At 43.6% G+C, this 25,225-nt stretch overlaps 1 protein-coding gene across 1 annotated transcript in view; it reads left to right on the forward strand.

The window, feature by feature from the left end:
* Csmd1 (CUB and Sushi multiple domains 1) overlaps positions 1-25,225 on the forward strand; it is a 1,422,978-nt gene that overhangs the window by 1,355,792 nt on the left and 41,961 nt on the right. Inside the window, exons 50-52 of the mRNA XM_005366231.2 lie at positions 629-814; positions 9,371-9,565; positions 17,633-17,806. Coding sequence (XP_005366288.1) covers positions 629-814; positions 9,371-9,565; positions 17,633-17,806 — 555 coding nt within the window. The remainder of the gene's footprint in view (positions 1-628; positions 815-9,370; positions 9,566-17,632; positions 17,807-25,225) is intronic.

Below are 25,225 nucleotides of genomic sequence, written 5' to 3' on the forward strand. Positions count from 1 at the left end.
TGGGTCTCGGGAGAATGCAATTGCTTTCAGAATGAGAACCTCCAGAGGCCCTTACCTCTTAAAGATTGCACACTTGTTTACACAATTGAAACTACATTTCCCAACACAGAATCAGGTGAAGGGCATGTCAGATAAAGCACAGCATCCTTTAAAAAGAACTTCTAATGAGTTGAAGGAAATGAGTAGGGAAAGGTGGAGACAAAAGGGAGGTGGATACTGTGCACTCATGACCAATTATTGTGGGTCTTGATATTCAAAGTCATTGTTCTGATGATAAGGAAGCGGCCAACCCTTCATCCTCCTGACCAAAGTCACCCAAGGTAGCGTGTGTGATTGCTACTTGAACACACAACAAAGCAATCGGGCTATTACTAACCTATACCCAAGAGTTATCACCTGGGACCTCTAGTATCCCTTTGATACAGTGTTTTACATGGAACCACTTTTCTCCATTTTGATAAGCTTTCCAGTGCTTCTCTTTGCATCCTTAAAATTCTGAAAATGCATGTACCTCTGACAAAACTGAAGAACATAATTAATAAATTTGTCTTTGAAATAAAAAAAAATCAAGGTAAAATTTAATGAAGTTCTTTAAGAATCAGCATGGCTTTCTTTCTTATTTCTTCAGCTGTGTCCTGTGGAATTCCAGAGGCTCCAGGAAATGGCTCATTCATGGGCAATGAGTTCACTTTGGACAGTAAAGTGACATACGAATGTAATGAAGGCTTCAAGCTGGATGCCAGTCAGCAAGCCACTGCTGTGTGTCAGGAGGATGGCCTGTGGAGCAACAGAGGGAAGCCACCCACGTGCAGACGTAAGTGTTCTGTCCACTGCATTCACTGGGAGCAGGGGTGAATTTACCTCCAGAATGCAGGCAGAAACTTCCCAGTATTGTGAGGACCTGGTCCCTTTCATCTTCACAACACAAGCAACTGCCGTAGAGACCACTCCAGTCACTTAAAATGGATTGTGTATTCCTGGTTGTTAGCCCAGTACATTCCATGACAATCTGTAACACCAAACTTACCCCAACAAACCTTACGCTGGAGCCATTTTCAGTATGAGTAGAAGCTAATGAGTGTGAGCACAACACTGAGCATAAAGTGTGTAACATAAAGCAGTGTGAGTTGTTCTCACCATTTCTCATGTGATGTTTGAGTTTTTCAAAGTTAGAGCTGATGCTTGATTCTTGTCTATGCCACGGACTTCTCATACACATCATCGGCTGCCAGGAAAAGCACCAATTCATCTGTAAAATGCAGTCAGACTTCTAGAAAGCCATTTTCAGTGCACGGTAATGTTCTTACAAGAGTCAGACATGAGAGAATAAAGGGGAGAGGGAATGGTGTAATTATATTTAATTTAAAAAATAATATTTTGAAAAGGAAAAAGGTTCAAGCATGAAAAGTTTAAATCTGATGTTAAACATAGTCTTAACAAGCACACAAGTCATGCTGAGAAGCCAACCCTAGAAGTTACAAGCACATGCTCACACACATGTACACACACACGTATACACATGAACAAACACACATATGTATACACATGCACGTGTACATGCAAACATAATTTATACAATAAGAATTTTGTCACAGACATATTGAAAATCTTGACTTTAAATTAATATGCCCTTCCAATGTTTCAAAACTTAGAAATAGAAATGTTAGTTTTCTTTTGATGATATCTCAATAACAAAGGTTTCCTTGACCTTTGATTATACAATTAGTTTGCTTTTTCTTTTTTGTATAAGTTGGTCATGTTAAAATTTTAAACTCTTTGCAAAGTTTATGGAAAGTAATTAACAGCTCACCACAGCTTTTATTTTCCTTGCTTTCATTTGTGATTTTAGGTCCATGTTCTCAGTTAGTTGGTGAAAACTACTGATTTTCCTTGGTTATTTTCTGTTGAATATGACATCATTTTATAGCCCAGTTGCTTAAACCCGTGGGAAATGAAGGTGCTGTCCCAGCTGGGGCATCCAGGATCTATGTAGGACACACTGCTCGGTGCTGCAGTACGGATTAAAGTGTCCCTTTCACTAGCAGGTGACAGAGTTAGTCAATGTTAAATGATGTCATGGTAGGCAGAGCTGAGTGTGAGGAAAACCCGTTTTAACTTTGGTTGGGGGTGGTTTCCTACACTTAATGACAACTGAAGAAATCAGGCATGCTAAACACAAAAATTTATCCTTAGTGAGAAAACGTGATAAGTACTAAATTTTGGTAACAATTGTGTATCTATGAATATCCATATGTGTCTACACACACACACACATATGTGCATATATATACACATACATATATACAGTCCTATATATTTTTCAAACTAATCCCATTGTATTTATGTGGGATCAAAGGAGTTTTTAAGTTTCCTTAACAATTGTAGTAAATTGCAGAATTGGTAGGTGAAGTACCAGGTGATACGCATCTCTACCGGGTATGGTAAAGAACATGTTTCATCTCAGTACCTGAAAGATAGAGGCATATGGATCTCTGTGAACTAAGGCCAACCCAGGCTGCTCAGTCAGACCCGGTCTCAAAAATAAAATAAACAGGGGCCAGAGAAATGTCACGGAGGTTAAGAGCACTGGTTGCTCTTCCAGAGGATCGGATTCGAGTCCCAGCACCCGCATGGAAGCTCACAGTCATTCTTAACTCCAGTTCCAGGGGATCCAAGGCCTTCTTCTGACCTCTTCAAGTACTACATATATGTGTAGGCAAAACAGTCATACAAATAAAGCATAAATGCATAAATCTTCAAAAAAATAAAGTAAAAGAGAAAGGCTTCCAATCTGATCAATACTAGAGATGAACAGTAAACACCCCCACTGTGTTCCACCTCGAGGCTGGCTCGGTTTAAGACTAGAATAAACAGCAGTTTCTATCCGTATCGCCCTGTAACTGTACAGATCTCCTAAGTACATTCTGAGTCATTTTTCCATTTTAATTCTTTACTGAGACTGGATCTGGCTGTTGGAAGATAAGATCCATGCTGGTGCTACCATATACCCAGTCAGGGCCAGTAATACTAATGTGCAGGGGGCTTGATAGTTTGGCAAAATGATGGATGGATTTGCACTGTGCACCATGTGTTGGGAAGGAGGCGAGAGCGTTAAGCCAACCATCTCCGCAAACACTTGTCTAATCTGCAATGCCAGTTTGTGGGCGCTTTCTCAGTTGATGTTGTTCATGAATCACATTAATTATTGATTATTCATGAAGACCTACTGTGTGCAAAACACCAAACTCTCCCCCCCCCCTTTATTTCTGAGCTAGGTTATCACTTTTATAGCTCCAGCTAACCTGGAACTAACTATGTAGACCAAGCTGAAGTTAAACTCATAAAGATACATCTGCCTCTTCTAAGTGTTGGGATAAAAAGTATAAACCACCACACCCAGCAAAACATCAGAATGTTTCACGATTAAATGAATGCAAATCCTTCATTAGGACAGGAAAGCAAGGTGAAGTCATATCCGGAGGCTCACAGCCATCTGTTACCCCATCTACTAGGAATCCAACACCCTCTTCTGGCCTCCAATGGCTCCTACACACACTCACTCACACACACACACACACACACACACACACACACACACACAGAGAGAGAGAGAGAGAGACAGAGACAGAGACAGAGACAGAGAGAGACAGAGAGAGACAGAGACAGAGAGACAGACAGAGACAGAGACAGAATACATACATATATTTGGGCACACAGAAAATACACCTATAATAATGAATCAGTCTTTTTCAAAAAGCTGTTTGTGTTAAAAAAAAAAAGTGTCTGCCCACTGGACTGCTTATCACCTTACGGTTCCCTTTTCCTATAAACAATTGAAATCCTATAAAAAGCAGCAACAGTCCTAGATACAAAGAATACGTCCAGTTACACTTTGACAAAGAACTTGGCTGCCTTCACACTGTGGGAAGTCATTGGGCAGGAGACAAGGAGGTACCAGGAGACGAGACTAGGGGAAGACTTCTGGGCATCAGGCAACAGCTGTCCCAATGGTCATTGTCTTGCCTATCACTTTGAAGCAGGAGACGGAGAGGCAGTATGCCTCCTAGGACAGTCAAATTCTGACAGCAACCATACAGAACATGAAAACTTCCCACTCCATCCCAGCTCCCAATTAATCTTTTCAGCAACCTTCTAGCACTGCGCTGGGAGGAGAAGGGAAACATAGGCCTCTAGGGCCTTGGGGCTCCTCTGGGGACCCAATCCTCCTGAGGGGCTTTCAGGATCATGTACTATGACACCAGTAGCTTGTGCACCTGGGAACTGAAACCCAGGGAGGCTCTGTCATCATAACCCAAACAGACTACAGACTATTTTAGACTCAGTTATTGGTGTTTGCCTTGGGCTGACATTGTTTAGTAGGAGCAAAAGTAATGTTTTTAAAACGCATTTATTTAACGTCTGTCTGAAGAGCTAATCTCGGGAACTACGTGCAGGACATTTAAACCTGAATCGTTATAAACCAGACCGACAGTGAGCAAAAAATAAAGCGCCACTGCAAAGGTACCTGTGCTCTCTTCCACGAAGCTCAGCGTCTTGCTTGCCATCCACTGGAATCCTCACCCCAATTTCTCTATCCCAAAATTGACACTGAACACCCAAAGGTGCAACCTACCAACTCGTCACATTCGATCTGAAAGCGTCAAAGCTTGGGAAACAGCAAAACCGAGCATGGGCTCAACAGGGGCAGCCTGGGATTGCATATCAGACACACAATCAGTGAAAAAAAAAGTCCATGTACCAAGGTCTTGTCATAAAACACAAAGCCTACAAAAGGCCCAGAGAAAGTACCTCCGCCTAAATCCACATCCACCAGTCCTGGGGAAATGTTCTCACTGAAAATTACACAAATCAACCACAAGAAACAGAACTTAAAAGGACATCATAACTTCAATCAATTCACTATTTGCCGAGCTGATGGTCTTGTTGTCTAGGCTTCTGAAGTTCCATGGTTCAGCCCATCTCCCTCACTCCCATCAGCTGAGGCTGCCGGCGGTCTGTAAAAACGCCACTTTAGCTGTGAGTGTGAAGACGGGGATGATTAAATTATTTCACTCCGAAGGTATCTAATCATAATTTTACAAATCTAATTAAATGTGCTTCAACTAAACGTGGTAATAAGAAGTACTTACCCACACGAGTATGAGGCGGGGAAACTCTGTTAAAAGAAAATAAAAAGACAATTATATTCCACACTTCGGGGCTGATTAGACAAACAGGGAAGATTCATGAGAAGGGCCTGTAACTACCAGAACGAATGCTTTATGTTCCTGGTGGCAGACTCACTATAGCACGAGTGCCCCCAGGAAGGAACAGTTTGCCTTGCTGCTTTTCCCTGGCTCAAGAAACCAGAATCTCTCTCCATAAAGTTGACAGCCAAGGACTGGAGAGATAGTTCAGAAGTTAAAAACACACTCTGCTCTTTCAGAAGACCCAAATTCAGTTCTCAGCACCCAGGTAGGTTGACTCACAACCACCTGTAACTCCAGCTTCACACACACACACACACACACACACAAATAAATAAATAAGTACGCATATAAATAAAAAGGGTTTTTTTTAATGAAAGCCAAGCTTTTCCCTGTCAGATACATGTGTCTTCTCCATCTCCATGACGTCCAGCAGTTGGGAAAATGTGTCTGTTGTATGGAAACTAGTCATTATTTGTGTTTTCCACTCTTTTGATTTGAGAGGTAAAATTATGTTCTGGTGCCAAAAATAGTGTCAACCATGACCACAGTGCTTGAGATTCACCATGTCAAGCCTCTTGGGATAGGTGGACCACTGCAGATGCTCCCTTAGTTGAAAGGGGGGACATGACCCCTTGGTGATTGGAACCTATCTGTCTGCAAAAGAGCAAACAGAAGGGATGTTAGGTTTGTGGGGAAACTGGCATATTCTACCAAGTTGCATCATAGTTATCATAGACTCAACATGAAAATTCTCTCATAATTGTCAAATATATGGACTGATTAAATTCATGATACCATAGACTTGTTTTCCTGTATTTCTCAGCTATAACAACATTTCATCTTCCTTCAGAGACCTTGCAATTTATTTGATATTTGCTTGTTGTGGTATTTGTACCCTCCACGATGAACTTCTGAAGGTGTTGCCTATCGTCTGCCTATTTTTAGTGGAATAAATTTTGCTTTTTGTGTTGCCAGGGAAAGTACAAATCAGGGAAGTGCTATGCAAGAGGAAATTCTTCACTGGATTGGCTGACACGGGCTTTCTTGTTTGCCTGTGAAATGTAAATCGTATAGTTATGGTGGTGGTGGTGGTGATGGTGATGATGGTGGTGGTAATGGTGATGGTGGTGATGATGGTGATGGTGGTGATGATGGTGGTGACTGTGGTGGTTATTATGATGATGGTGATGATGGTGGTGATGGTGGTGGTGATGTGGTGATGGTGATGATGGTGGTGGTGATGATGACGGTGGTAATGGTGACTGTGATGGTGACAACCATGGTGTCGATAGTGTTGATGATGATGATTACTCTCCTTTCTCATCTCATGATGCTTTATGAGCACTTACTCAGAACCAAAAAAGGGTGGCCCTTAAGACGTACATCATCGGGTGTTGCATTTATGAGCAAGGATGTCTTCGGGGAATTGATTTATAGTTCTTTGCTTAACTTATTTTTATTTTACATATTCATGCATATTCATAGATATTTATGGCATTTGGGATCCACATCGAACAGTTGCTCTTGTCACCTCACATAGCAACCCACGTGTGTGATAACGGCTTCTTCTTGCAGGAATGCAGGTGTAGATAGATGTAGGCAAATTCACAGAGGTTACCTCCTTCACCATCACACGCAGGGACTTTTCTTCCCACCGTCCAGCTTGTGTCACTTGGGGTTCACCACCCAAGTATGTCATCACTCAGCTATAACTATGAGTGATACTTGCTTTGCACAGTCTTTCCCACAGATCAGTTTCGAAAACATAAAACCCACAGTAGAAACATAAACATAAAAAAAAAAAAAAAAAACTGGTAGGAACCTGTTTCTGAAAACATATGTTCTTTCTTCAGCAATCAAAAGACAGGATGGACTTTGCAGTTCATGCCCACCCCAGACTTCAGTTTTCCTCCTAGGAGACTCTTGCTGCTCATCTGGGACCCTCTGTGGTGTCAGGATCATGGTCCATTTCAGCCCTAGAGTGTTAGCATTTGTGTGACTCTTCTCTACAGAGGCTGGTCTGTTGACTCCTTAAAATATGTTGTTTAATTGTTTTATGCATTTATTAGAGAGAATCATTATTGATGGCTTCCATGCAGTGTTTATAGATTGCATTTGGCTATCATATACATAGGATGCTATGCACGGCTGTGTGTGGTCTCAGTGGGAATTGCCTCTGAGAAAGGGGAAATATATCTTCAGCTTTCACAGGTGTGGTTCAGTAGATGTCTTTGCTATTCTGTTTTCGTGGCAAGTTCCTTTGCAGATTGTGCACATGCACGCATGCACACTCAGACAACTGTAGCTAAGTGTGACCTATACTTGACTTAGATGGAAAACTATGAAAAGATATAGTAGTTACAGTTTAAAATAAATGCTTGTTGCCAAGTAGAGAGTGAGCAAGAAACACAAACAAGCTAGAAGACAATTAAAAAACATCTCTCCAGACTCTACTCTTCACGCCTCCTCACCAGGGCCCCACTGACCTCAAAAAAAAAAGCAAGCCAAATACTGTTTTCATGAAGAAACAAAGAAACAAGGAAGCTGTGGACTGTCGGATTGCTGTTAGTGAAGATGGAATTAGCCATGAAAACTCCCTTTCCACCCTGGGCAGAAGCAGAGCTTATGAGGGATAGAGCAGATGATTAGAATATATGTGTTAGTTCCAGAAGCACACACTGGCAAAGGGAAAGCCTTTTGTCACATTCCAGCTGAGTTCAGGGTTCATATGGCCGAAGGCTTTATGGAGATGGTTGTCTTGCCTAAAAAGCTAGACATATCCTAGCTGCAGAAAGATATATCTACTGCTAAGCAAACCATTTCTATATCCTCCATGGTCATGCAAAATAGTTGCCACATCCAAAAATATAGAGACATAAGCTTAAGAATGGCTTTTAATTACCAAATATTCCTTTATATTTTTTAACCTCATTGCTTTTATTCTTACATTAGGCACATACTCTCTGTAGTTTATTTGAAGATGAGCTAGAAGTTGCCATAGAAAGGAGAGACTTTGTAGCATCTCACACAACAGATTCAATTTTAATGAATGTAAACAAAACTTAAAAGCAAAATGTATTTATCATTGTTACTCTAGAAAAATATCATCTATTGTTTTTGGACTCAAGACTGACCAATATGGCCCCATAAATTGTTCTGGGAGCCAGCTGATGGTGACAGATGTCAACAAAGAAACCTTTGCGATTAATGCTATGGTTTTCCAAGACAGGGCTTCAGTCAACAGGCCTGGTTGTCCTGGAACTCTCTTTGTAGACCAGGTCATCCTTGAACTCACAGAGATCTATCTGTCTCTGCCTCTGCAGTGCTGGGATTAAAGGTATGGGTTACCACACCTGGCTGGTTCTTGCTTTTAACTTGTGAAGTTCATTTAAAATCCTATCGTACTTTTCCTAAACAAATCTCTACTCCCATAGTCTCCAAATTTCACATATTTCAGTCTGTCTGTAAATTCTCTAAAGTCTACTATCCTGGGGCTGCATCTGAGCCTACACTACTGTTACTTCAACTGTTTCCATAGCTCTGCACTTAGGAACTTGTCTTCTTGGCCTTGCATCATGGGAAGTCTTTCCCTTAAATTGTGATGCTAGGTTATTTTTTCTACAATGATAATGCAGTGTGCCTATTTTTGTGTGCTTGTAAATCTAGTAAAAGCAGCTATAGTGTGTGCATATATTCCTGTGTATATCTGTGCATGTATATTGACATGTAGATACATTTGAATTTGCAAGTGGTTTTGAACATGTGTGTGCATGTATGTATAAATATACATGTGTGAAGGCATGTATAAGTATACATGTGTGAAGGCAGATGTATTCTCACGTACCCATGTGTGAATGAGGGAATGTGTGTGCATGTATGTGTTGTACAGAAAAGGAATGATTTCCTACTGTTGTAGCATAGTCCAACAGTAAGATCCCCTTCGCATCTGTAATGAGACAGTAACACACAGGCTGGGATTGGGCTACCTCCCATGTGATTATGTGGAAAACAGAGAAATCCTGAAACAAGGGTTGAGGACATCCAGGTTCCACACCACAGTGAGTTCCATAGACCTGCAGCCCCTACCTTCTAGAAGCGGTTATGGCAAGGGCTGTCTGTCAGGAAGCCGTACTGATGCTCGGGTGTTTTTTATCTCACAGCGGTACCCTGCCCCAGCATCGAAGGCCAGCTGTCAGAGCATGTGCTCTGGAGGCTGGTGTCGGGGTCACTGAACGAATACGGAGCTCAAGTTCTCCTCAGCTGCAGCCCTGGCTACTTCTTGCAGGGTCAGAGGCTCTTGCAGTGCCAAGCCAATGGGACCTGGAACACAGAGGAAGACCGACCCAGATGCAAAGGTGAGTGACGGCAAACCCTGCCACAAACAAGGTACAGAACTTCAGGTCACAGCAGCAAAGGCTTCACCTGTGAGGACGCCATTATAGTCCTGCTGACTAAAGTAGAGCCTGTGTGTTAGCATGATGTGCTCAGACAGATGCTGCAGGAAAAGAACCCTGTGTTCCTTTATTAATGACAGTATTTTATAAACTTCAGAATATTAAAATCACATATTCCATAGTTGCGCTTGAAGACAAATAAAAGCCCATGTTTAAAGAGCTAACTATTCTTCTTCTGTGTGAGTGCAACGATGAACTTCTCATTAGGATCTTGGGAAATAGTTTTGTATGCTGAAGATACCTATCCTCCTCAATTGTCTTGAAAGGGGAGATTATTGTACTCTCAGGTACATGATGAACAGTAAACTATGAATAAATAGGAAATAAGACAGAGCTGACATTGTTCAGAGCACTGTCTGATTTGCACATCTCTGATAGCCAATCTGTACTAATTATACACAGGAAATTGTCAGACTTTGAAACAAGCAGTTGGCCTGTGTGAGATCTATGCAGTACACAACTTGGGATGAATGGCAGTAGACTAAAAAGGATAAAAACAAAAGAATGTGTGTATTTAGCTGCTTTACATAATAATTTTAATTAAACTTTTAATACAACAGATGCTAATACTTCATGTAATACAAACTCCTCTCAGGAACCCAGAGATAAGTAAGGAAGAACAGTGGCCTGGGACATTCAAGACACCTTTCCCAAAGCGCCATCACAGTTGGACTTTGATGGCTCCTTGTGGCTCTGATGGCTTCTTCATTTAGGTGACCAATGTCTGGCCAGGAGCCCACAGTTAGTTTCCCCTGCCATAATCCTTCCACATTCTCCCCACACTCATGTCACTCACCCACATCCCCCAGCTCCTTCGAGCCATTTTGTGATTTGGGGGTGCAGAATTGGGGCTGTCAGGGGGGGATGAGAATAACATGGAGACTCTGACATTTTAGCCCCCTTGAGGGGTTCACAGAAGGTTCCTGAAGGTGCAGCAGGCCCTACATGCACTCCCATGCACTTGATTCCAGCTAAAGATGTTGGCTGTGTCTCTGTCTGCCTGTGACAGGATCTTGATAGACAGGGTCAACTTGATGCCACTGCCTGAAACTGCCTTTCTAGAATACTTTACTCCTACAAGTAAATCTTTACAAACTTGGAGCTCTCAGGAGGCTTGAACCACAAGCAAGGTGCCCCTCAGCAGGTCCTGATGCCCTGGCACTGTGCTTCTGGGTTTACCCTGAGGTTCTGGAAATTAGCTGTCCTGACACACATAGTGCCCTTGCTCTTCAATGCCATCTGGCCCCTGCTAGGAGCCACACATCCATCCATTGTCGTCACTTCCCATCAGACACAAACACATTGTGCACACTGGTGACTACTTGCTGCCCCGCATGCCTGGACATGAGCCCTGTGTCACACACTGCAATGTGTCTCCTTTGCACACTGCCATCGATGTGCAGCATTTTCTAGAATCAGGAGAATCCACCTGAACCTTGGTTTGCTTTGGTTTTCTCTATTCATGACTGAATTTCAAGTTGACGTCGTCTTAGCCAGGACAGGCCACTGGTGATATCTCCATATTATCTCTCAAACATCTCTGAAACCCTTGCTGTCTTCTAAAGACAGAGTGTTTACCCAGATGTCATTCAGGGATCCAAAGTGCCCTGGGAGCATGCTTTGAAATCTGTGTGGGAAGAAGACAAAGCATCGTCCAGGAAGGGAGAGTTCCCAGGGAGCCGTGTCCTTCCCCTGGTGACCCAGCTGAAAGCTTTTCACTCACCTAAAAAGGTAGACACTGTTAGTGTCTTAGTGACTTTTCTATTGCTGTGACAAATTACTATGATCAAGGCAACTTCTAAAAGAAACTTCATCAGGGTTATGGTTTTGGCGGGTTCCTGTCTGTGATTGTGAAGCAAAAGCATGGTGCTGGTTCAGCAGCTAGAACTCACATCATGACTGTCAAGTTGGAGGCAGAGAGCTAACTGGGAAGAGCATGTGCTTCTGAGACCTCAAAGCCCACCCTAGTGACACACCTCCTCCAGGTCATACCTTCCAAACCTTCCCAAACAGTTTCACCAACTGGGGACCAAGTAGTCAAGTCTATGAGCCTGTGGAGGCTACTCTCATTAAAAGTACCACAGTTATTATCAAATTTCTCTCTATCTATTTTGGAAAATTTCTTTTGCATTTGCAAAAGAGCTTGCAAATTTTTGGAAACTCCTTCTTTTTGGAAACATAAATGGATGAGAGCAGACACCCATGACTCGTTGTGACAGGTTATGGTATCGTCTAGCGTTCTAGACCTTGTTTGCTATTGCTAATCCTTTGAAAATGACACCAGAGCCCAGGAGTTCAGAATATCCTCCAGTGTCTTCCCACTGTGTGGAAAAGGTACCCAACTTCAAAAGCTGTTGAGGTGCAGTATCTGTTGCTGAGCAGTTATCCCCAGTGCAGTAGGTCCATGTGACACAGAGGAGTTTTTTGTCTGACATTGGATGGGCCCACAGGTTGTGTGTATACATGACATGGAATGGGTTCACAGATTCTGCATGACATTGAATGGGCAGAGAGGGTCTCAGAATGACATTGGATGAACCCATGGGTTCTACATGTAATATTAGATGGGCCCACAATACTTTCTATGCCATTGGATTGGTCCATAGTGTCTCTGTTTGATATTGAATGGGCCCACAGGTTCTGTATGCAACACAGGATGGGCTCACAGGTTTAGCACATAACATTAGATGAAGCTATGGTGTCTGTGTCTTTCCTCTGCCTGGTACCTCCCAGAGCTGCCATTGTGGTGCTGCTGGAGTCCTGTGTGTACCTGAAGCTGCCTGGTCAAACCCAGCTGTCCGTTCACACTCACGGGCAAAATAAACGTTCTTGTGATTATGGCCATGTCTCAGGTAATGGGATCCACTTTCAGTTTCTAACGTGTGTCCTTCACCCGCTTACACTTGATGGTTTCCATCTCTCGGAAGACAGGAGCCATGTGGCCTCTTTAAAGGCTCACCTCATCACCAGAATAGCCTCACCCTGTCAATCTCACCCTTGGAACTGAAGATGAACTGACTCATAAACTGGCCATGGCTCTGTCTGAACCAAGAAAGCCTTGGAGATTGCGCGGGATGTCTACGGCCAGGGAAGAAAACTTCAAGATTTCTAGGAGTTTATCCTTTCCTATATTATAAATTGAAGCTGCTAAAGCTTTAAAAACATTTAACAATTTTCCTGAAAATTGAGAAGATATAAATACACATTAATTTATATAAAATGATAGCAAGTCCCTTCCATGCTAATATAAATAGCATGTGGGTTTTTTTATGAACGATAGGGATTTGTTTTCTAGCAAAATGATATTTCTAAGAATGTCCTTTTGAGTTTCCTTGTGACATGCTGCATGGGTATGGCTGGGTTCTCGAAGCCTGGTCTGAACTTCTCTAAGTATGCAGTTTTAGTGGCAGTATACAAAACCCAGGCAGTTAGCAGTCTAACAGCTGGACAGAGGGATGTCTATGGCTCTGGAGGGATGCTAGGGCCTCCTGGAGCCCTGGGCTTTTGTGATGAGCACAGGGCTCAAAGGTCCAGTGGCAGAGATGCAGGAACAGAAACGGACACACTCAAATTCTGTCTCCGGTTTCTCTTCCACATCTGCATCATTGTGTTTTCATGGCTATCCGTGTCACTGGCTGTTGCCAGCAGCCAGCTTTAGTTCAGTATCTAACGTTACTTCTCTTTATAACAAATTTTGGGGACCAAGTCTGACCACTGTCTCCTCACTCAAAAGCCATTCTAAACTCTCAGAACAAACAGTCAGTGGCTGTTGAGGACTACAAACCACCTAGGTCTTATCCCTCCAAAAAGGAAGGGGATGAAAAAAAAATAGGACCTTATGATGTTCATTCTCTGGAACCTAGAGAAATCACTGGATGTGTTGGTTTACCATTTCTTATGAAGTTGCCACTGACTGTAACTTAAATTCTCTTTATTTCCTATAGTCCCTATTTTACCCACATAGACCCAGAAGAAACACAAGATCAATGCTGATACTGATATACTTTTCTTTGAAATATGTACATAAAAATTCCAGGAAGTTCAAACGCCATTTCGTTTCTTCATTAAAAATCTTTAAAATGACACATTTTCCTAAGCCCAATTTGCCAGCCTGTGGCTGCTTCCCTATAGAAGAAACCCTTGTTTCCATTTGGTACTGAGACTGAATCAACAGCATCACCCAGTTTGTTGTCATGGAAACCATGGGCATAGCAATGGAGCTGTAATTTATCAGGCTTCAGTTACCTGTGGCTTATCTCAAAATGGCCAGGCTGTGAAATGAGAAGGGAACCTTCTACTTTCCATTATGTGTCTTCTCGGGAGCCTGGATGATAAGTTTCCTTGTTTGCTGGTTCTTAACCCAGGAAGGAGAAAAGACTCTTGGCCACCCCCAAGCACATCCACAGCACCCCAAGATCAGCTGAGTTCCCCAGCTTCATGGAGTTCACCTTCTCACTCCAAGTGGTCCTAAGTTCTCTATAGCCCAGGAGATCTTCCCACTGGAGTTTTCCCTCCTTCACAGGGAAGCCAGCATTCTTTTTTCTCACTCTTCTTGTTGTTTATTTTTAAAAGGAAAAAAAACATGTTTATTGTGGAGATGCATGATTCAGAAGTCTTTACACTTTAAAATGTGTGTGTGTGTGTGTATATGTGTGTGTGTGTGTGTGTGTGCTCAAAAAGCCAAACTGGATATTTAAAACGGAATATAGAGAGCATCACCCGTGTTCTAGACTGCCCCCGAGTTCCTAACTACTCATTATGGCTTCTCTGAAAGCTGACCTTGGCCAAGTTGAGGTTCTGCATGGCTTCTCTGGGTTCCTGCTGCTAACCAGAGACCTGTGTGAACTGACAGCTCAGCCCCTGGCAAGGTCCAGCCACAGGAATCCACATAGCCATTCTGCCCATCTGCCTGAGTGGTACTGTTACTCCATCTATTATTAGATGTTGTGCATCATGGCCCTGAACTTGAGAGACACATCCATAGCTCCAGGGTCTGCTCCCTGGGGCATGGGCAGCCCAGTTCCATCGTGAGCATCCTCATTTTGGATGAGGCCTTCAGACTTAACAGGCAGTGTCAGATCATAGCCATAGGGCCCAAGACCTCCCCAGAGTAATTCAGGCTGTCACCCATCATCACACCTTTGTGTGTTTACAAACAACCATCTCCCTGTCTCCGAGCACGCGCTGCCTCTTCTCACTGACAGCTGAGCGCAGTGCTTGTGACTGTTCCCGGTCATTGTGAGCTACATGCAATCATGTGTGTAGTCATTATTGACTACAGCTGTGGGAAGTATCAACATTTGAGCTTGTCTAAGTACTCATACTGCTGGCAGGGATGCAGGCCTCATAGTAGGATAAAACACATGCCACCAGGCTCCTCCTTCAAAGTACATTTCCCTATGAATTCTTGTCGCGAGGAAAAAGAAGCTTGCCTGTGGGGAGTGGGGAGCCAGTGTCACCCATAGCTGTAGTAGAAAGACAGCATTAACAGAGAGCACTCAGCAGGGTCTTCCGGGAGCACTCAGCTTAGCACCTGACCTGTGCAGACCCCTGTGAGTTCTGAGAGTGCTGTGGTTGGTGAGTGTGGACATATGTCCAGGGGTAGGGACAGACACAAAGCTAATGAGTCCATTTTTGGAGTCTAGAAGGGAGACTAGCATGGAGATAGGCTTTTTTCTTGCTTTGTGACGAGACTATTTTAGTGGTGTCGGGCTCTCCCAATTACGTTTTTCCAAGTTGCTCTACCACCATCAGTAATGAGTAGGGTTTGCATCCAAAGGAAACTCGCAGCTCAGAATCCCATTCTTCAGCTTCCCAGAAGCCCAGCTGTTGCTCCCTTAGTTCCTTGAGATTTAATGAACCTCATTAAATAGTCTCCTCACCAGGGCGTGCCAACCAAGGCTGGGAGGATAGACTCCAACGTAGCTTTTCTCCCTGCCCTACCGCTAAAGCTATGCGGAGCTCTCAGCTAGGAGACTGGTCCAGCCTTGTCATTGAGCACATTTGTAATAAGCACTGAAGTTTCAACATGAATTGCTAAATATCACAGTTCAAGGTAAGGTTCACACTGTGTTTGGGAAAAGGCTTAGAGAAAAGTTCATAGCAAATTATAAAAACCTAAATCCCTCTTGAATCCATTGACATTTGGTATGGTACATGCTAGCAAATTATTGAAAGCGCGCACTTGCTGCTGTGGAGGTTTCGCTTAGCCGTCTCAGATACCGAGGACCGTGAAGGCTCTCTCAGCAAGCTGTTCTCTAGAGGTAGACTCCCGATTTCTGGCGCGTGACCCCTATAGATCATATCTAGCTTGCAAGTCTGCCTGCTCACTTGAAATTGAATGGGAGTCACACCTTGGACTGAGAGAAGCTTAACTAAGGGTGTTGGGGGGAAGGGTAGTATTTCAATGGTGCATTCATACAAGTTTACGTCCCCTGATTGATTATCTGTAAGATTCTGTATTTGAATTTTTTTTATCACCATGACAAATACCCATGGTTTGTAAATGATCTGATTTCATTTTATAATCTGAGACAGGATCTCATCTAGGAGCCCAGGCCTGCTGGTACTTCATGGGGTCCCAAATGATGGGTGGGACTATAGACGAGAGTCGCCTGACCAGGATGAGAAAAACAATTGAGAAAAGAGGCAGTCTCAAATGGGTCACAGTTGCAGAGGTTCCCACGGGCCTGTAGCTTAGGTGCCTGTGTTTCTTCATTTCTGAACTGTAACGAAGCTGGACTGACTGAGCAGAAGAGAACAGAGCTGTTCACCGGAGGTGGCCGGAAAGCAGGAGGGTCCTGAATATTGATAAGCCTTTATTTTTTTTTTATTTTATTTTTTTTTTATTTTTTATTTTTTATTTATTTATTTTTTTTGTTTTGTTTTTTGTTTTTCGAGACAGGGTTTCTCTGTGGCTTTGGAGCCTGTCCTGGAACTAGCTCTGTAGACCAGGCTGGTCTCGAACTCACAGAGATCCACCTGCCTCTGCCTCCCGAGTGCTGGGATTACAGGCCTTTTAAAGCACCCCCTCCAAGCAGACCTCCATTTCCATGGTCTTTGCCACCTCTCAGCAGTGAATTATGACTTTTAATCTGTTAGGAGATTCATTCCATGATGAGATTGAAATACCCATGATCTGATCACACGTCAATTCTTGGAGTCTCTGGCTGGGGTCCAAGTAGTCAATGTGCTGGCCTTGTGGGGTCCAATCTGTTGTGGTTTAAACGTGAGATGTACTTATAGACTTCTATTTGAATACTGAGGCCCCTGGTGAAGCTGGTTGGGAGGTGGAGCCTTTTGGAGGAAATGTGTCACTGGGAAGTCAAGCCTGGAAGGCTCACATGTCTTTCTGCTTCTTTGTTGACTGGGAGAGGTGAGCAAGATGCCTCATGCAGTGCAGTTTCTAATTGGTCTTAATATTAAAAACCCGGAGTCAGATATTAGGGAGTAAGAGTAGAAAGATCAGAGAAGCACACCAGCCAACCACCAGCTCTTATCTTTACAAAACCCTCAGACTGAATGGGGTATCCTGTCATTACAAGTCTTCAGACCGAATTCACTGAGCTCCTGTCTCCTTCCACCTTACGTTCCTTTTTCGGCCCAGCCACATCCTTTCCTGTTTCCACCTTCCTAGTGCTGGGATTAAAGATGTGTGAGCCACTACCGCCTGGCTCTGTTTCTCTTTAAGACTGAATCAATCTAGTGTGGTCCAGAGTGGCCTTGAACTCACAGAGATCCCTCTGTCTCTGTCTCTGCCTCCCAAGTGCTGGGATTAAAGGTGGCTTCAGAATATGGTAGAACTTCTTTTGTGTTAAAAGCAATGGAGAAGGAAAATCCGACAGAGACAGCTGACTGGTAAAGCCCTAGCAAACCAGGACCTCCCTGCCATGTGCTTCTTATGGAAACCAGCACCCATGGTTTCTGCTGGAAACCCGGACTTGGACTAATACAGTTTTTCTCTTCCAGTCATCTCCTGTGGAAGCCTGTCCTTTCCCCCCAATGGTAACAAGATAGGGACACTCACTGTGTACGGAGCCACCGCCATCTTCACCTGCAACACTGGCTACACACTTGTGGGCTCCCATGTCCGGGAGTGCTTGGCCAATGGTCTCTGGAGTGGATCGGAAACAAGGTGTCTGGGTAAGCTACTCGTAAGTTCCCAAGTGGTATAACTCAAATAAACCTTGAAAATGGATCACACGGTGGGAAGTCCAGGGCTTCTGGTTGTTAAGGTTCTGGCAGCTTTGGTGAATCTGACCAACATTATGGTTACCTGTTCCTTTCTGTATCTCAGGGTGTCTGAAGGTTCTTTCTTATCTAGTCTTTTATATTCTGTGGTGTATGGTCCATCTTACAGAGGGGCTGGAGGGCTGACTCCGTGACTAAGAGTGCTTATTGCTGTTGCAGAGGACCCAGGTTCAGCTCCCAGAGCTTAGGTTGAGTGGCTCACATCCACCTGTTACTACTGCTCCATGGGATTTCTTCTGACTGCTGAAGGCCCTGTACTCACATCCGCACACCCACTCACAGACACACATGTACACCCAAGGAAAAATAAAGCCTTTAAATAAAACTTGCTATCATGTAGAGGACTGGGACTATTATGACACTAAAAGACCTTCACAGATGTAGCAAATAGAAATATAAGTGTCCAAAAAGGAATACACAGTTTACGTTTTCAGTAGCTTACAATTCCACCATGAAGTTGGTCATTTAAACCTAGGAAGTACCATAGGTTGTTTAAAGTGGTGCATGTTTGTAATATCTTGGCTTTGTTTTTTCAATGTTATTCTTTGATGACTTTAAAGGGAGCAGGGAGGATGCTGTTTCCACTGGATTTCTCTGCACAGATGTGGACAAAGCTCTAACTGTGCAGTTCAGATATGGCCGCAACTCAAAGCTTCTCCAACCCATTTCTGTATTGTCACTAAAATATCATACATATCTATAGTACTCTTCCTACTTCCTGGCTGTCCCTGCTACCTGACCTCCACCCCGTACTCTCCTGAAACCTCCAATATCCTACATACCTCTCGTATCGCAGCTCCCTCTATGACCCCATCCTTCTGTCCCCTCATCTCTCCAGTACTCCACCGCTCTCCAGTATCCTACCTCCCTCTATCATCCCAACCCTCTAGTATCCTGCCTATGTCATCATCCCATACCCTTCACCATCCCATCCTTCCTGTACCCGACCTCACTCCATTGCTTCAACCCTCCATCGCCCCATCCTTCTGTTACCACACCTTTGTCTGACCCCGTCTTTCTCCATCACCCTAGCCTTCCAGTACCTCATCTCCCTTCATCTCCTACCATCCTGTTCCTCTATCACTCCACCTCCCTCCATCATCCCATGCCTCCATCACCCCACCTACCTTCATCATCCCATGCCTCCAGTACCCACCTACCTCCATCATCCCATGCCTCCATCACCCCACCTCCCTCCATCATCCCATGCCTACAGTACCCACCTACCCCCATCATCCCATGCCTCCATCACCCCACCTCCCTCCATCATCCCATGCCTACAGTACCCACCTACCTCTATCATCCCATGTCTCTGTTACCCCACCTACCTCCTCCTCCCTCCATCAACCCATACTACCAGTTCCCCACTTCCCTCCATCATTCTGTGCCTCTATCACCCCACCTCCCTCCATTAACCCATGCCTCCATCACCCCACCTCCCTCCATCATCGCATGCCTCCATCACCCCACTTCTCTCCATCATCCCATGCCTCCATTACCCCACCACCCTCTATCACTCCACCTCCCTCCATCATCCCATGCCTCCATCACCCCACCTCCCTCCATCACCCCACCTCCCTCCATCACCTCACCACCATCCCTCATTCCGCCCCTCTACCACCCCATCCCCTTTCATCACCCAACTCTTCTGGTACCCCCACCCCTCTCTATTACCCCACCTTTTTTTCCAGTGTCCTCTTTTTTCATTGCCCTACCTTTCTCTAGCAGCATCCTTTGCCCAAGTACCTATTCTCTAGATCTGTTCCAGTGTTCCTAGTCTTTCAGAACCTTCTCTGTGCTTTCTTGAATGTCTGGACTTGTGACCATTGAGGGGCCCTCTTCACTTGGCAATGCTGATGGGGACGAGGTCTTCTCTTTCTACTTTAGTGTAATTTAGCACCAAAGGGGTGGAGGAGGTGATCCAAAACACACCTCTTTTGCTTTGACCTAGTAGGTAAACATGTAGGGTAGGCTATGTGGGAAGCTTGAAATGTTTAAATGATTCTGTTTCTAAAACTCTTAAGGCCTAGGGTCCCTGTGTGTCCTACTAGTCCCAAATAAGCCCCCAATTCTGTGATCCTTCTGCTCTAAAGTGATGGCCTGAAGCTCACAGGACGAGACACATGGGCCATTGATGGCCCTATATTGTCATAAATGTGGTCTTTATAAGATTCAGTCTACCTTGGAAACCTTTGGAGGCTCAATGACTCAGAAGTGAGTCTGTTTGCTCAGTAGAAATTTAAACTGACATTAAGGAGAAAGAAAAACCTCTAGGTTATAATGAAGAAAATGTGAATGGTGAGAAGTTGGGGGAGGTTTATAAACAAAATAATGAAATCAGAGGAGCAGAGCATTGAGCAGGGGGATGACCATTTGGGAAAGAACTGAGCTGGTGTGTCATCACACATTCATAAGGCTGGCTAAATAGTGGACAGTAAATTTAGTGGAAAGATTTTCTCAGCTAGGCAAATACAGTTTCACAGTGACCATTGAGACTTGAGGGTTGAAGCTCACAGTCTGCCAGATATTGAAATGGAGTGTCTGTGCCACAGTAACAGATTGCTGGTGGGTGGATCCCATAATTTATTCCCATAAGAATGCAGTCCCAGGGGAAACCACAGAGTCAGGTGTGCAGGCCGTGAAATCTGTGTTGTGTGGATGTATGAGCAGGAGTAAGCAGAGCCATGCTATTGCCAGGGGAGACTATGGAGTATTCAGACAGATGGATCAATGAAGGCACACTCCTAAACCTGGCAATGATACTGTGGACCTGGCACCATAACTACTGCCGAGTTCCAGAACCCACATGCTAACTAGAGGCCTCGTGGGAGATCATATCTGTGAATGCTGTCTTTATGGAGAACACAAGTACAGCGTTTGTAAGCTTCGTTTTACTGAATTTTCATCAGAGAATGCAAAGTGTCTGTTACTCCTAATGGGGAAGGAAAAATGCTTAGACAAGTGGCACGCTTGCCCATCATCATATGTCCCACCAGGAATAAAAATGGCATTAAAATGTAGACAGTGTGGCTACAGATCAGGGGCTATTGACCAAGGACGTCTGGTGCTCCACTGAGAATAAGTTAATTCTTAAAAGGTGGGCACAGAGGAAAGCTGAACTCTCCCACCAGCTACTGTCACAAGGAGGCGTTGGCAGCGGAACTAGATGTGACTTGAACTGTGGTACCAATAAATCCTCTCCCTCCCAGGATACACATCAAAGAAAGGGGCACGTGCCCCTGCTTTACAGAGCCAGTGACTTCTTCACCTGATTGTGTGTCTTGTTTATCAATCTGGCTATTACTTTTCTTCCATCTCCTGATTGTTATTTGATGTTTGACTCAGTGTATCATCTGTTTCCATTGCTAGAGCTTTCTTGAGAACACTCTGGGGTTCTACCAAGCTGAGAGACTTTTGAGTGACCGACAGTGCTACCACAACCGTATGGCAGCTAATTCATTGATCACATTGGAAAATGACTTTCAGTATTGTAGTTGGATTTTTTTGTTGGAACTGTCAGCTCCCCAGGAATGGCATAGAGACTAAATATTAATCATGAAAACTCAGCCATAGCTTAGGCTCATTTATAACTAGCTATTATAACCCAAATTAACTCATTTCTGTCAATTTACCTTCTGCTTTGTGGCTTTATTACATCATCTCCATACTTCCTATCCTGCTTGCTCTGCATCTCCTGGCATCTCCACCTCCTTCTCCCAACGTCCTCTCTGTCTGGAAATCCTGCCTAGCTATTGGACATTCAGCTTTTTATTAAACCAATCAGAATAATACATCTTCACAGTGTACAAAAAAAATATTTCACATTTGGTGAATTTTTTTAGTTAAAAATAGGTTTTCCTATACAATATATTCTGGTTGTTTTCCCCATTCTAAGTTCTGCTCCATGTACCCTCCCATCCATATTCACACCCTTCCTGTCTCTCTTAGAAAACAAACAAGCTTCTAATAACAAAATAAGATAAAACAAAAACAAACAAGCCAGAGTAAGACAAAAACACCCAAACAAGGAAAAGAGTCCAAAGAAAACACAAGAAACGCATTTAGAGGCAGAGGCACACATGTTCACATATACAGGAATCCCATAAAAATACAAAACCAGAAGCCATAATATCTATAAAAAGGACTTATAAGGAAACAAAAAGTCCCAGCTTACCGTTATGAGATGCAGAACGTCCAATGATGCCATTGGGTTCATTAAATAAAGAGTGCACGCCCTGTGCATGCTGCCACAGACTCTGTAAGCTCATATGGGCACCAGCCCCATGATGTCCACAAGACCTTGATTCCTTGGTGTATCATCATGACATTTGGTGAAGTCATAGTTTTTTTTCCAAAATAAAATATATACTTTTTTAAAAAAATCAGAAAACAACCTATGCAATGCCATGTCCTCAAGTCAAAAAGAGATTGCTTCTTGACAAAACAAAACAATAACCCTCAACTCTGTGGCTTTGAGAAAGAAGCCACCCCAATGAGAAGGGCACAAGAAGACAGGAAGGCAGGAAGGCAAAGCGAGAGTACCAGGTATTCTATAGGATGCTCAAGAGCAGCAGGTGTTTTCCTGAATGCGATCAGTGTCAGAGTGAGAAACAGCATTCAAAGCAAATCTATCATGGACTGAAGATGATAAACGGTGCCAAGAAGCATGGATGCTCCATCGCCCAAACCCTGGCTGTTCCCTATCTTTTCCACATAGCCCAGTTTCTCTCAGAGATCTCTGCTATCCCACCCCATCTTTCGTGCATCTCAGTAGTGCATACCTAGTGTCTTAGTTAGGGTTACCATTGTTCTATTAGAATACCATGAGCACACGCAGTTAGGGGAAGAAAGGATTCATTCATTCATTCATTCCATCACTGAGAGAGGGCAGGGCAGAAATCTGGAGGCAGGAACTGACATAAAGGGCAAGGAGGAGTGTTATTTACTAGTTTGCTCCTAGTGGGTTGACCAGTCTGATTTCTTTTATGCCCCAGGACCACCCACCCAGGGGTGGCACCCTACCCATAGTAGCCTGAGCTCTTCCACATCAATGACTTATTAAGAAAATACACTACAGGCTTGCCTACAGGTAAATCTTCTACTAGCAATTGGGAATCTTTTTTCCCAAATGATTCTACCTTGTGGCAAATTGGCATAAAATTAGCCAGGACACCCAGCTTCTTGATTTCAGTTCTGTAAAGAACCTGCATAGACACTGGGGTTGGGTGTTTCCCTAGGCTCATGAAGTCAGTGACCTAGATTTATGAAGAGTATCTGGAAACATTTTAGCATTATCAGAAATAATAAATAAATAACTTTAAATATTGTTGAGGACCAGCCTCAAAAAAAAACAACAACAACAAACACTCTTGGAGGCATGGGAATTGAGGAAATATAAGTGAAAGATATGAAGACACATAAAAATGATAAGACTGAAAACATGGGACAGTATAGGAGGGAGTTTCGGGGATTATTCAGATCCCAAAAAATCACCTGCGTTTATTTATGCACAGCATTTATACAAAATGTAAACTGGGGGAGCAGGTAACAAAAGGCTTCATTAACATTCTGTTGCCTAGGTAGCAGGATGGCTCAAGTCACAGTTACTCAATGTACACTTGTTCACATAGGCAGAAAACATTTCCTCCCCAGGTGACCTCACAATTCCAGTGGAAGGAGCAGAATTACATTGGCATATCCTGACCACCTGTTTACTTCAAAAAAGCCAGGCAACCACCTCCTGTGTTGGAAGGTGCAAGTTGTACCTGTTAGTCTCTCAAATTCTCTGACTGCCAGATATCTGAGACGCCATAGGATGAAAGATGTCATGATCTGGTCGTGGTTAGCTTTTCTTATCTTTGCCAACCATGGATGGGTAGCTAGGTGTCTTAGCTGAAGTTTCTGTTGCTGTGAAGAGCCACCACAATCACAACAACTCTTATGAAGGAAAACATTGAATTGGGGATGGCTTCCAGTTTCAGAGGTTTAGTCCATTATCATCATGACAGAACATGGCAGCATGCAGGCAGACATAGTGCTGGAGAAGGAGCTGAGAGTTCTACATCTGATCCACAGGCAGCAGAAGGAACTGTGTGTCATAATGAGAACAGCTTGAGCAAAGGAGACCTTAAAACCTGCCCCCCACAGTGACACACTTCCTCCAATAAGGCCACACCTCCTAATAGTGCCACTCTTTATGGGAGTCATTTTCTTTCAAACCACCACAGTAGAGCTACCATGAAAACCTGTGTTGGGAAGAATAAAACTAATTAAATTCATATGCCAGGGATGGGATGAGGGTTTGGCTGGTTTAGTACCATGGATATTTCTCTATTGGTTAGTAACGGAAGACAAAGTACACCAGAAAATTAGGTTTCAGGCTAAGTATGTAAGCCATCTGCTTGATAGATCAAATGAAGATGACATATCTGTCCAGCATCATAATGGAGTCTCATTTTAGAAGAGAGCTGCCCTGTCATGCTTTGTGCTTTGCCCAGGCCTTCTGTGGACTCCAATCTATACTGAGACTCAGACCATGTGATTCCATCATTGTATAAGATACTATGGTGGGTGCTTGGCCCAGGTTGTGGGTAGGGAATCTTCTATTTATCTTGAGAAGTACCCACAAAAACATTTTGCTGTGGCATGGTCCTTCTGACTATGATGGAAGAGGGATCTTGCCTCTGGTCCTATAGATATGTCTGGTGAAGATATGTCTGGTGATGTCTACATGGAAAGAATATTTCTGTTCATTGAATTGATAGAATTGATAGAAATGAATCAATACCACTGAGCATGCCTTGTGGAATTTTTCATATGAAAACCATATTTAAGGAGATAAAAAGAAGTTCTCTTGGCTCATACTCAAGAGTAGAATTCAGTCCTGTTGGAAGTATCTAATCTGAGTTCTGAGCCTGAACTTCTGAGTGAGGCTGGTGTGTGTGTGTGGTGTGTGTGTGTGTGTGTGTGTGTGTGTCCTTGCAGAAGAGTTCAAGGTGAAGTCATACATGTGTGTGTCAGTTCACAGCCTCACACTAGCTCCAAGAACACATTGTGTAGGACCCCACTTCTGCACTGTGGTTAGGGGCTCTAGACTTCTCTAAACTAATGAAGATATTCTCTGTGTTCTCTTCTGTGAGCTGCAGTGCTAAATACCTATCTAGGCTGGAGCATTAAGCCATGACAACACAGACCCCCCTAATTCCCCTACCAGGTCCTGTAACCCATCAGGAAAGTTTTATGATCACAGTGTTCTCTTAACTATTTTCTTGTTTTTATCTTCTTTGTACTAATTTCCCTTGAACCCAGCAG

The sequence above is a fragment of the Microtus ochrogaster genome, unplaced genomic scaffold, assembly GCF_000317375.1.
Source record: "Microtus ochrogaster isolate Prairie Vole_2 unplaced genomic scaffold, MicOch1.0 UNK7, whole genome shotgun sequence".
Classification (NCBI taxonomy): Eukaryota; Metazoa; Chordata; class Mammalia; order Rodentia; family Cricetidae; genus Microtus; species Microtus ochrogaster.